At 33.9% G+C, this 14,069-nt stretch overlaps 1 protein-coding gene across 6 annotated transcripts in view; it reads left to right on the top strand.

Annotated features, from left to right (window-relative positions):
• Nucleotides 1-14,069, top strand: part of GPM6A (glycoprotein M6A) — a 366,415-nt gene that overhangs the window by 204,892 nt on the left and 147,454 nt on the right. The window contains exon 1 of one of the 6 annotated variants that reach the window (XM_073017731.1): nucleotides 7,291-7,503. The exons of 4 other annotated variants lie outside the window; for them this stretch is intronic. In XM_073017731.1, coding sequence (XP_072873832.1) covers nucleotides 7,413-7,503 — 91 coding nt within the window. In that variant the 5' untranslated portion in view covers nucleotides 7,291-7,412. Of the gene's footprint in view, nucleotides 1-7,290; nucleotides 7,504-7,855; nucleotides 7,947-14,069 lie in introns of those variants that run through there. One more of the 6 variants, XM_008000298.3, reaches the window with a different exon arrangement.

Here is a 14,069-nt window from a genome sequence, read left to right as displayed (position 1 = left end):
GAGTGCCCTCGAAGAGGCTGTCTGCCTCAGATAACCGTAGGCACCTCAGCTGCAATATGTCCAAAATGGAATTTATCAACTGACTGCTGAATCAACTCTACCTCCTTTGTTCTTGACTTCCATCACATCTGTCATTTATGTACACTGTGTTCCAAGCTAGAAGTTTACAGGTCATTATTAATGCCTTTCACACTTTCCTCTATATTTAGTGAGTTATCAAATGCTTTCATTTCAGAAATGTCTTCTAATTCCGGATTCTCATCTTCATGTACTCAGTAATGTAATTGACTATTTCCTTAAGCTATTGAGGTTGTGTTTATTATGCTTCTCTTCATCCAATCTCTATTCACTTTAATTAAGAATAATGTCTCTCAAACAAAATATATTCATGGATTCTGTTGCTCAAAGCCTTCCATTGTTTATACTACATATAAAAATAAATCCATTGGCTTTATTTTGGTATATCAAGCCATTTGTAATATGGCCCAAAGCAAAGTTTCTAGGCCTATTATCCAGTGTCATCATTCAGCATTGAAATAGTCTCTTGGCATGCCCTCACATGATGTGTACAGGCCCATCGTGATTTCCTTTCCATCTTCTTTCTTACCGACCATGCCTCAACCAGTACCTCATCAGGAAGCTTTTTCCAGACTTTCATATTCATCATAAGTCATGCAATTCCCCAGGCTCCAGTACATTTCTATAATGTCATACAGCTCATTGAATTCTCAGCTTCATTTTTTTCTCTTTCTATGCTATCCTTTTAGAATAACTTCTGAGCAATATTAATCTTGAATTCAAAGTTCTGAACAGAAAAGTATAATGATTGACAGTAAATACTGAGAGAATAAACAATTCTTTGTTTAAGTTATTGTGTGTAATTGCACTATATCTTTGAAGGGAAAATATTTATACTATAGAAGGTCCAAAGAAGGGCTATGAACAAGATAAACATTTGATTATGGTTTCTATTAGGGACTCACATACGTAAATCTAAAGAAATTATACGAATATTCAACACTCATTAAGATAACATCATTAGCTAAGCACTGTTTCAAGTGCATTATGTTTATTCATTTACATAATCCTCACAATAACTATACAAACAAGATACTTTTATTACTCTTATGGATCAGGATCCTACGACCCAGAGATTTTTGATAATTTTTCCAAGGTCACTCAGTAGGAAGTGGTGAAGTTGCTTCTTAGGCCTGTCAATGTAGATCCAGATACTCTGTATTACTCTAGAAGGAAAATGGTTTCCAAAGATGCATCCAAATCAAGATGATATAAATTGACAAAGGTTAAAAAGTTAAATGAATCCAAATTAAGATGACATAAATTAACAAAGGTTAAAAAGTGAAATGAACAAAGACTAAAAGGCAAAAGACTAATTAGGATAAATGGATGAAATTATATTTGTGAACCAAGAGGATCAGAATTTACAGCATCATAAAAAAGTATTTTAAAATATTTTTCCTCTAAATATCGGGAAGAATTTTGGCAGCTTTCTAGAGTTTAAAGAGGAAAAGAACTCCTACTATCATAAACAATGGGAAATGCATTTCTGAAAGTCAAGACCTCAGATGATCCAAGTAAAAAGTATAAGTAGTGTCTGAGAATTCGCGGAACTTGGCCGGGAGTGGTGGTTCACACTTGTAATCCCAGCACTTTGGGAGGCCGAGGCAGGCGAATCATCTGAGGTCAGGAGTTTGAGATGGGCCTGGCCAACATAGTGAAACCCTTTCTCTAATAAAAATACAAAAATTAGCCAGGTGTGGTTGTGCACGCCTATAATCCCAGCTACTCAGGAGGCTGAGGCAGGAGAACCCAGGAAACGGAGGTTGAAGTGAGCCAAGATGGCGCCACTGCACTCCAGCCTGAGGGACAGAGCAAAACACCATCTCTAAATAAACAAATAAATAGAATTCATGGATCTCTTACAGACTATTCCAACATGTTCTTAATTGCTGTAAGATGGGGACGGTGGGTATCCAGGCAATCACCACCAATAGGGTCCTGGATAGCTCAGAGGAAGAGGATTCATATTGTATGAAGCCATAGAACATCTTTTAGAAGGGCAATTATTATTAATTTTCTGGAAGAGTTCTACCAAAATACATAATATAGTCCATAATAGTAGACTTATCTGTACTAGTTAAAGAATGTATTAACATGGATAACTTTTTAAGATATAATGTTAAATGAAAAACCTAGGACCACAAGCGCAGACCACCATGCCTGTCTGATTTTTGTATTTTTTGTAGAAATGGGATTTCATCATGTTGGCCAGGCTGGTCTGAATCTCCTGACCTTAGGTGATCTGCCCGCTGCAGCCTCCTAAAGTGCTAAGATTAAAGGCATGTGTCACCATGGTCGGCCACATTGTTAACTTTATCATTGCGTGTTATATTATTTGCTTTATGTTTGAAAGGTTTCTTCATATAAATATGTAAAAGAAAAGGCACTGTGAATACAATAACATGAGAATCCCATATGTACTTCTGTCTTTAATTTCAATATTTCTTTCGAAATTGGCAAATAAACTTTCTGATCAGATGTCAAAGAATTATAAGTTAAATTCCAAAATAAAGAGTTTTACATTGTATTTTAAAATGTAAACTTATTAAACAAACTGAAATTTAACATCTCACATTTTACTAATATTCATCAATTATAATTATCAGTGGATGTATTCTAAGTAAACTTAGTTGTTATTTTGAAAAGTAATGCCATTCCCAATTTTACAGAGTATCTTTACAAGAAAGCATGCGTTTCCCAAGTCCATTAAAATAAATGTATCACAAGAGCAGTACAAAAACATACAAGATTGTCTCTTCTTTTTGGCTATGTTCTTCATTTAATTTTTTCTAGTCTTATTTTTTTTTTTTAAACGTACTTGAAAGAATAGATACCAAATATCCAGTGTAAAGCTTTAGAATTTAAAAAAATGGTGTAACCCGCACTCTGAGCTTAACACATTCTACACTTTTGACTTAACTATTTATTGGCATGGCAATTTCAATCCAATGCATAACCAGAAGAAATAAACACTATATATTACTAGCAGTAAATAGAGGGATTGAACATATGAGCTTAAAATTTTTTAGCACATATGAGTTGGAAATTAAAAAGATTGAAATATATTTTTATAATAAGATCAAATTACTTAAACCAGAGTCAATAACTGTTATACTATAAACAAATACAATCATTTATTTGCAGCTTTATAAATTATTTTATTTCAATGCTAATTTTACTGATGACTGCTTAGGTCTTATGAAGACTCCTCAGGTTATATGATTAATAACTAAATATGACCACACGCTGTGGTGTCAGAGCATCAATTTGATTTAAAAAATAGGCTCCCCATAAAGATTTTAATATATGGAAGTATTTCTGGGAGTGTAGAAGGACAACATGTCAATTTTCAGAAGGCATAAAAGCCATAAAATATTTGGAAACTAGTTTGCTCTTGTTACAGAAAAGTATGTGTGTGTGCGTGTATGTGTATGAATAAACGGGTAAAATATGAATGTCACTATTTTGTAATGAATATTGCTTCTGTATGTTTTAGATGAGTGCTTTCATTTTGATATAATCATTTTGTTAGTAGTCTCCATCTATTAAGTAAGGGAAAATTGAATCTCTTCTCTGTTATATGGATTAAGAAGGTGACTGCAATCAATTTCTGAGTTCGATTTTAAATAGGCAAATTTAACCTTTTATCAATTGCTCTTACTTTACATATAGGGACTTTATAACAATACATCCATCAGTCTACAAATTAATGTCAAATCATGAAGCAAACTCCAAATTGTGTGACTACCGCCAGTTGACTGGGTGGCATATGGCAAGTCACTTAACCTCTGAGACCTTAATTTTCCTATTTGCAATGCTAAGGAGTGGTGCTAGAATTCCATGTCTATGCATCTATTAATTTTAGATGGATTTCTTAAAATTGATATTATCAAGAGTAATATAAAAGTATTATTAAATTCTTGTCATCTTGCTAAAACAAGAATATATTTTCTCTTTATACATTTTATTTATCTCTACTTGTTTTAATAAAGCCCATCTGCCATCTGATTTATTTATTAAATAAACTCATCTGAGAATCAATTTTCTTTTACCTAATAGAGCCTATGCATAACATGATTATAAAGTGTGAATAAAATGGAACTCTAGTCCAAAAGACATAGGAAAAAGATTTGCCAGAAAATAGGTACATTCATATTGTATTTATTCTTTATTTCTTTTCTCTCTGTCTCTCATACACACAACCACTCCCCATTAAAGCAAACTTTAATTGTAAATATAATAAATACCCAGGTGAAGTTAAAACATTTTGTATATTATATGTCTAAGGAATTAGTTTAAATATTTGTTTCAACCTAGTGCTAACATCTATGTTCTCTTTTCTTCCTCCCTAAAAGAAGGAACAAAATATCTTTCATGCAATGAATAGATCATTTCATCATGTTGTAAAGTCCTTTAATTCATGGCATTTGTTGTTTCTGGTTTTCAAATGAAGACATTTTAAAACAATAACCAAAAGGGTATACAACTTTCCTTATGCCTTCATAAATTTTCATTGTATAATATAAAATTAAAATCATGTTGAGATAGAGTGACTTCCAGTTTGTAGAATATGGTATCCTTATATCATGGACACCCCAGTGGCATTTGCTTTTGTAGTGAAAGAGAAGCTAAAATATATTGACTTCAGGCATTTTTAATAGAAAATACAACATAAAGATAACAATAACCAAGGCAGAGGATAAAAAGAATCATACTTGTGATACTTAATAGCATTTTAGTTATTTTAAAAACTGGTGGTGATCTTACTGCAAGTATCTCTACAGTGCAGTCTCAGGAAATCTCATTAATGTGTTAGCCCCTTTATTTTGCTGGTGAATTTGTTGACAGAAAGTAATTGGGTCACTGTATTGAAATGCCGCATGTAAGCTCAGAATTCTCTGTGTTGGTTGGCATGACAACCATAGTGGTCGATTAAACATGCTCAGAAATTGGGAACCTGGGCTTCTCAAAAGCTGTTAACTAGATGGGGAATAAAAAACTGTGTAGATAATGGCAAATTGGGCAGAAATTTCTAAGAATTGCCTTGAATGTGCTATTATACATTTATTTATGTAGTGCTAACAAGATAAATGTATGTGTAAAAAGCTAGATATTTAAAAATTCACTTAGATGATTTCAAAATATAGTTTTGATTTTATATGTGTTTTAATAAGAAAAGGTTGAAACAGTCTTACAGTATTAAGGACTCTCTATTGGAGATAATTCTGATATTACTCAAAACAAATATATTTGCTATCAATGGCAATTTCTATTTAGCTCTTTCCCCTTGTAAATGATTTTGTGAGGTGCCTGGCAGATGATATCTGCAGATGGCATACAAAGGCACATTGGCACACAGAAACAGCCTTTGCTGGCCAGTTCTGCCATAACCAAATTTAGGGACCAGGAAGATGGTAAAAGGACAAATGATTAAGGAGAGAAACAGAGAGTTGGTTTGATAGTATGACTCCTTAATACCTTTTTTCTTCTATATTTTAACTCCCTTCCTTTGGCTGGTGTATAATGGTTAATATAAAGACAAAATCTGGAGACAGAAAATTAAAGCAAGTTATCATGTCCTGGGACACAATTCATGTTTTTTTGTTATTCATGTTCCTTGATTTCTCACACCTCAGAAAACATTTGGGCTAGGAGAAGGAATTGACTTTCTAGAAAGTACTATTTTTTTTTAAATTAGCCTGCTTTTATCTGGATAATAAAATAATAAAAAGAAGATAAATTGAACATAGCAGATTTACAGCTTCTGCAATTGAGTTTAGTTGCCAAGACAATCAATATGTGAGCTCAATTAAGGGGGCATGTCTTAATATTATTATTTCTTATTTGTATGCTTGTATTAAAATTCAAACATGGATGTTTTGATTAATCAAGAAGCTGACTATGGATATCAACTATAAAAATAAATATTTTAAATAGGCCACATTTATTCCAAAAGTCTATTGTTGAAATAAATTTTAAAAATCATTATTCATGATAGCACTTTTGAGAAGAAGACGTGTTAAAGATCACCTTTGTTCTGCAAAAGTAAATTAACTGTGTAGGATTAGGAACTAATTAGTGATAGAACTGGGCCTAAAACCCTGCTGGCCTCATTCAAATGCAGACTCTTTTTACAGCACCATGCTGCCTTCTAATCCCACTACCAAACACATTGTGGTCAAAACACGTTAACTTCCTACTTCCAGGAGATGTTCACTTAGTGTAAATGAAACCAGCACCGTTGATGAGTTTTATTTTCATATTCCTCATTTTCTTTCTTTGTCATAGTTCCTTGCATGGAGCTATGGCTCTAATTTATTATATTATGCACCAGTTTTTGTTTGCTTAAATTTTTAGATAGCCTTATTAATGTCTTCATTCTATTTATATGTCTGATTTCTTCATTAAGAACTATTAAAGGGTGGATAGGCTCAAGTATTTGCTCATCCTTGGCTGGTATTTTAAAATTTACTTCTAAAACAAAATCCACTTCTAAAATTCCCCTGTAACACTATAGATGCATGATTCTGCAAAATTTTCATTTTCTGCTATGCAAATAATTAACAGTAATCAAATCTAGTTTCAGTTTAGTTTATAACTGTCTCTAACATAAATTTTCTAGGTTTGGGGATGAGGGTTTTGTCTGTATTGTATTTGCATCTGTATGATGCTTTGATTGCTTTGATTAAAGCTTTTCAAGTACTGGGATTCAAAAATGTTATTTTTTTTTAAAAAAAATTCCATGGTCTGTATGTTGCTACTTTTATTTCTATTAATAACACAGACTGAATATGTCTTGCCAATTTAAGGAAATTTCTTTGAGAAACAAACAACGGTTTTCCTTGATTTCAGAATTGAAAATACATGTATCTCTGACTGTTCCTTTTGTTTTTCTTGACATATCAGTTAAAAATCTTTGTTTTTATCCTCCTTTGTTTATTCTTTAAATCTATTTTCAGATGTTTCTCCTTTTCCTTTCTGTTATTTGGTCTCTTCTCTGTCTTGCTCTTCCCTGTTCAGACACATCCTCTCTCTCTCCTTTCCATTTGCTTTGACTGGACTAACACATATTAATGAATATCCACAAAGGGGCAAAAAGAGGCTGGAGGAGGAGGGTGAGGTGGAGAAGCGAGGTGCTAGCAAAGTCAAATCTGAAATAAAGGATGAGAAGATTGTAGATGGAAAAAATGAGGAAGAGAGGATGAAACAATGGAAAAGTGTAATTCTCAAAACTTAAAACCTCAGAGTATATCTATGTATGACTTTTTTCATCTTCATGAGATTGATTTGTTCATTCGTTTATCATTTAATAAATATATAACGAGCACCCAATGTGGGCCAGCTGTAATCAAGTTGCTGGGAAGACAGTAATTAAAAAGAAGCTAACGCGCCAAAACCAGCCTTCATGGAGACTATATTCTAGTAGGTAAAACTCATTTTAAAATGGTGCTTTATATTGCTTGTGAATTCTTGTTTCAGAAGTGAGAGCAAAAGGAACAGATTTTTCAAAGAAAATTATGTCTTGCATATATTAAATTTGTCTGACTAGGAAGGGTTTTGTCAGTAAAGCAATTAGATGCACGGGTTGTGATTTGGGGAAAAAAGCTGAATTAGAAATCTGTACTTGTAAATCATCAACAAGTATGCAATCATTGGTGATGTTGATACTGGTGAAATCAACCTAAAGGTAGAACAAAAAGGACCAAAAATAGTGACTTGAAAAAACAATTTAGAAAAAATCTCAGAACAGGAAGCAGAATGTTAAATTGTCACAGAAGAGAGGATGTGCCCTTGAATCAAAGGAGAACAGAGTTCACAGGGAGCGAGTGGCCAGCAGTGTCACACTTTTATGACAGACGTGGAAGGTAAGGTCAAGGGGGACTTTTGAGGGAGTTTTATCAGTGAAACTATTGAGAAAATCATTTCTGCTTTATTCTCTATCGTGCATACCTCATTAAATACATTTTTAAAGCTTTAAGATGAATGTTATTAATTGGCATGTCACATCCAATGAAAGGGATGCTATTTTTTGTGTTGTTTGATCTTTGATAAAGATTTGAACAGTCATACGTATCAAGGGTAAAGAAAAAAAAAGAACAGAGGAGAAATAGAAAAACAAAAGAAAAACAAAAAACAAACAAAAAAAACACCCAGATGACAGGCTAAAGGAAAACTCACAGAGGGAGGTCAGTTGTGGGAGGGAATGCCATCCAGCAAGTGGCTGGAAAGGTTAATAAACCCTTTTAAGGAAGACCACAGATATTTTTCTTTCTCTTTAAAGAAAAAAGTTTAGCCTTGTTCCTTGAACTCAGAGAAAGAAAGTTTGGCTAATTCTCATTTTGTGTGTGTTCGGTCTCACATTCTGTTGGAGAACTAATTGTGGTAAAATTAGTCTGGAGGTTTTGCGCAGAATGGATGAGAGTGAGACTGGAGGTGGATGATGATAGAGGTCAGACCAAGGGAAAAGTCATAGAATGAAAGGGTGCAACTGACTCAAGGGAACATGGACTGATAAGGCACATATTGTATTAGTTCTGAGGGAGAAGGGAACGTCTAGACTCAAGGGGCTTTCATGTCCTTGAGTGATAAGCAGAATAGAGAAACAGGAATGTCAGGAGAAGGTGCTGGGTAAAGGAAAAATGTCTTATTTTAGACAGTTTGAGTTTGAAGTGACACTAAGACACCATACGGGGATGAAAATAGACAATCAGAAGTGAGGGACTGAAAAAAGTAGAGGGGGCAAATGTTCAGCATGGGAACTTTATAGATGCCCAAATTGAGGTAATTGGGGGGGTGGCAGGGGGAGAGTCAGGAAAAGGGAGAGAAGAAGGATAATTTGGATCAAATGCTACCTGCCAACTGAATACATGCTAGTCATTAAAAAAAACAACAAAAAAAAAAAACCAAAAAAAAAACTTTCCCTGACCTTCAAAAAAGATGGTGTTATTTGTAAGTGTCTCTACCTGAGATTTTAAACATTCTCAATTCATGGTGTCTGTAGTGCCCTAGTAATTTCTCCTCATGGCATCTCTAAGTCAAAACAAACACCTAGCACTTTTAAGTTAATGGATATCACTGTGTTTTCTGTTGAAAGTTTAAAATATCCAGCAATATCCTGTGGGTTTGCTGCTGCTCTGGGAGATGTCTTGGGTCACAGGTTGGAAACTATAGGTTTATGCTATGCTCTCTCATTTTTTTTTTCTTTTTTCTCTATCAAAGTGTTTATGGCCCTCTATTATAATTGCTTCTGTAATTATCTGTCTTTCTGATTGACTTGAATCTGCAAGCTACACTAGGAAAGAACCATTTCCGTCTTGTTCCTCATTGAATCCGCCTTGCCCAGCCATGGTGATTGGCTTGTGGCATGTGTTCTGTAACTAGCTGTTGAATTAATCCCAGTTATGAGAGGAGTAATCTTATTTGTCTTTATATACAGTGCTGATTTATCTGCATCTATTTTTCAAACTCTAAGTTATATTCTGGCATATTTCTTTTAGTAGAATTTTTCTAATGATCTGTGTGAAATCTGTTGAAAACATATGAGTAGTATGAATGCAAATGCTAAAAAAAGGGGTTTCTTCTTTAGTTCTGCCTAAGAGGGGAAGGGATTTAAAAGAATAATCAGTTTGAGTAACTGTTAAGGGTGCTTTAGAGAAGATGAGAATAATAACTATAACAATAGTTAATATTAATACAATATGGTTACTAATTCTATTCTCCCAACAGCTGTAGGAGGCATGATGCATAACAAAATGCCCCAAAGTTAGTAGCTTAAGACATTCATTTATTATTTTTCACAGTTATGTGGGTTGTCTGATTCATTCTTCTGTTCTATGTGATGTTGGCTGCAAGATGCTGGGACATCTGCAGTCTTCTCGGAGCTTCATTGGGCTGGAATGTCTCAGAGGGCTCAGCTGATGCTGGGTGATGACTGTGAGCTTAGCTGAGACTCCGCCAGAATTCCCAGGTGTGGCCTCTGCATGGCACTTGGACTTTTCATAGCATGGCGACTGGACTTGGTCAGAGGACATCCCCAGAGCAAGTGATCTTAGGGACTAAGGCAACAGTCGCAAGTCTTCTTATGATCTAGCTTTGGAAATTGGAGAAATTAACTTCTGTCACATTGTGCTTGCAAGGCCAAGTCACTAAAGCTAGCCCAGCTTCAAGGAGGGGGAATTAGACTCTATGTTTCCATGTAATAGGCAGCATGTGTATACAGAAAGGGGTTGAATTGAGATCTTTGACTATTACCAAATGTAGCTACTATTACTTTTCTTATTAGGATTGAGACAATTGATTTATGGAGAGGCTAGTAACTCAATTTGATAGTGGAGAAGTGCAATGGCCGTACTTGTACTTAGAGAATTTGCTCTCAAGAGTTTGTTTCTTTAATCACAACCAAATACTGCCTCAGCCTCTGGCAATATTGTTCATTCTCATATATGATTACACACACACACACACACACACACACACACACAGAATATTTAGAAGTCACGATGGTAATGATGATATTGACTATAATCATGGTAATTTGTTTTTGACTAGTTCATTAGAATTCACATTCATTATTTTATTTACTCATGAGATGAATTTCTCCTTCAATTGTTTAATTTTGAAATAATTTTACATTTTCAAAAGCATTGCAAAGATAGTACAGAAACTAGGATTATACACTTAAGCCAGCTTCCTCTAATGTTTACATAACCATAGTACATTAATCAAAATTAATAAATTAACATTGATATAATAATCTCCAATTAACTGCAGACTTTATTTGGATTTGCTAATGTTATCTACTAGTTATCTGCTAATGTCACTTAATGTTCTAGGATACAATCCAAGTTGCATTAGTTTCCTACAAGCTGTGGCAGTGTTTCCATATTTCTTTGTTTTACATGACCTGACACTTTTGAAGAATGCTAGTCATGTATTTTGTAGAATTTCCCTCATTTTGTGTTTGTCTGATATTCTCTCATGATTAGAATGGGATTACAGATTTGGGGGAAGAATAGGACAAAAGTGATCTGCCTCTCTCCTCACTTCATATCCAGAAGCACATATTATCCACCTTATTTATTACTGGAAATATTAACATTGATCACTTGGCTAAGGTGTTGTCTACTAGGTTACTTCACCATGAAGTTAATATTTTTCCCCTTTCAAACTATGTATGTTAAGAAAGTGAGACATTCTGTCTATACTACACTTTTAAAGAGAGGTGATAAGCCCCACTTCCTAGAGGAAGGGATATAAAAACATTTGTGGACGTATCTTAATACTACCATTGTAATTGGTAGATGTTTCAGAGAGATACTCTGAGGCTATGCAAATAGAAAGATTCTCATAAAATGAATTTGAGTCTTTATTTTTCTCCTCTGATTTGAAGTTTTTGTTACAAAATTTATTTTTCTAATTTTTTTGTCTGCAAATATTGGGATATAATGTGAAAAAATGGAAATCCATAAAATATTGCCAATAATTCTTATCAATCTATATAAATTCAAATAAAATCCATTTCCCAATTAAAGTACAAAACACTTAAATGATACGGTTCATTTGTTCCATTTACCATCTCTGCCTTAAGGAATTGAATCAAAGTATGCATTCATTTTATTTAATTATATCAAAGCATATAATTTGGCACAAATAAATAATAGGCATTAATATTATGCTTCGAAAATTGTGCGTTGTTTTAAGTTGTATGTTAAGCTTCTTTCATATTATTTAACTTGGTACTCCACAAATACTGAATTTCCTCACTAATTTAATTTATAAAATATAGAAGTCAAAAGGATTAAAAGAATTTCTGACAAAAATGGAGAAAAATATAACATCAAGAATAATTCACAATTGTGCTACTCTTTTATCCATTATTTCAAAAAATTTAGTGGCAAAATTAATGTGACTTAATCGGAAACAAATTCTATTAGAGTTAGGTTTCTTATGTAGATGAAAATAGGGTGACAAGGCAGTGTCTGATTATTTAATAATTTATGTTTATGTTTAGAATCCTTATTATGGCAAAGGTGAATTTTTTTTTTTTTGAGATGGAGTCTCGCTCTGTCGCCCAGGCTGGAGTGAGTGGCACGATCTCAGCTCACTGCAAGCTCCGCCTACCGGGATCCCGCCATTCTCCTGCCTCAGCCTCCCGAGTAGCTGGGACTACAGGCGCTGCCACCTCGCCCGGCTAGTTTTTTTGTACTTTTTTAGTAGAGACGGGGTTTCACCGTGTTAGCCAGGATGGTCTCGATCTCCTGACCTCGTGATCCGCCCGTCTCGGCCTCCCAAAGTGCTGGGATTACAGGCTTGAGCCACTGCGCCCGGCCGAAAAATTTTTTAAATTACTCTTTTAAAAAAGTTGATCCAAAAATTTCTCATTTTGATAAATAAAACAAGGTCACAAGCAAATTAAATAAACCATCATTAAACTAGAAAATTTTGAAAATAATTTAATAGCATTACTTTGTGAGTTTTGCTCCATCATTGCTAATAACTTATGAAAATAAATTTTTTTTCAGATTTCTATTAAAGATATAGATATTACCATGTCTGTGTTAACTTTACTCAATGTATTGACAACAAAATAAGCTTAAATATTTATTTTAAAATGATAGTATATAAAGAGTATTTTAGTAGTTCAAATGGTAACATCATATATTAAAGAAATGAGAATAATTATTTTCACTACTTAATTTTGACATTTATTTATTAATAAGTTCTATTTCTTAAGCTACAGGCAATAAATAATGTAATTTATACTATATATGGAATATAAGTAGTTTAAATGTATAAGGTAATAACAACTTCTCTGTAATTTCCATGGCTTGTCTTTCTACTAGTTAATCGAGTGTAATAAACTGATATAAACTGGAGAGTATAGTTGCATTTGAGTTTTATTAATTTGCTACATTGTATTAAAAAGGACCATCAAGAAAACAATGACGAACAAAACATTATTTCCATCTTTGAAAAACATATTACAGATATGTAAGGGGAGGAAGACATGACATAGCACTTTTACCTTACAGGACTGGGTTTAATTTCCTTAGTATTCTTTCAGTTGAGATTTTAGAGAGATTCTGCATAAAGGTGATATTTTTGTAGAACCCTTCAAGGATGATTAAGATTTTGAAGGGTGAAAGCAGATGACATGATATTCCACAATGAAAAATAGTACCAGCAAAAACCTAGGTGGTTGAGGGAAAAAAATTGTTGGGAAACACAAAGATATTCTCCTCGTTTATCCTAGAATATATGGAAGAATGGTCTATGAAATAAAATTGGGGTCAGATAATGGGAAAATTTTAGCCTAAACGTTTTAGAGTTTAGCACAGAATTGATAATAACAACAATGTTGTGATTATTATAGCCAACACTTGTACAGCCTTACCATGATTCAGCCTTGCAAGAATCCAATGAGAAGACACCATTATTATTTTTACATTTTATGGTTGAGAAACCTGAGATTTCAAGATATCTTAGGACATTTGCACAGGAGAGTCATCCCAATGGCCATGTTATATAGCATGCCCAAAGTTCCACAGCCTTTAGAAATGTGAAATGAATGTCAAATGAATGATCAAGATTGTGAATTTTTAAAACGCGAATAATCTGCGTAGAGACCCTAGTTAAAGGTTTCAAGTGCAGGAAATCAGAGGCAAAAATAAATCATTGAGGTAATGACCAAATGAAGTGAACACCCATAGTTAGAAGGCAAAGGAAGGAAAAGAGCAAAAGTATCAGAGAACTGTATAGAAGATCAGCTGGTGCTGTGAAGTAGAAGTTCAAAAAGGAAGGGGTTTTAGGAAGCTTGACATGGTTGAAGTTGAGAGGCAAGTAATTTCAGATCCAGAAGTAGGGTTGTCATTAATGATATAAGAAATATGTTTCATTCTTTGGCTGCATCTTTTTTGGTCAACGCTGCAACAGAAGAGCTCTGGGTGCCCCTCCCTGACACCCACTTCCCTTCATTTCTTCAGGGCATC

This window comes from Chlorocebus sabaeus, chromosome 7, assembly GCF_047675955.1.
Source record: "Chlorocebus sabaeus isolate Y175 chromosome 7, mChlSab1.0.hap1, whole genome shotgun sequence".
Taxonomy (NCBI): Eukaryota; Metazoa; Chordata; class Mammalia; order Primates; family Cercopithecidae; genus Chlorocebus; species Chlorocebus sabaeus.
The sequence above is the reverse complement of the archived record's forward strand: the minus strand, read 5'-3'. Positions and strand labels throughout refer to the sequence as shown.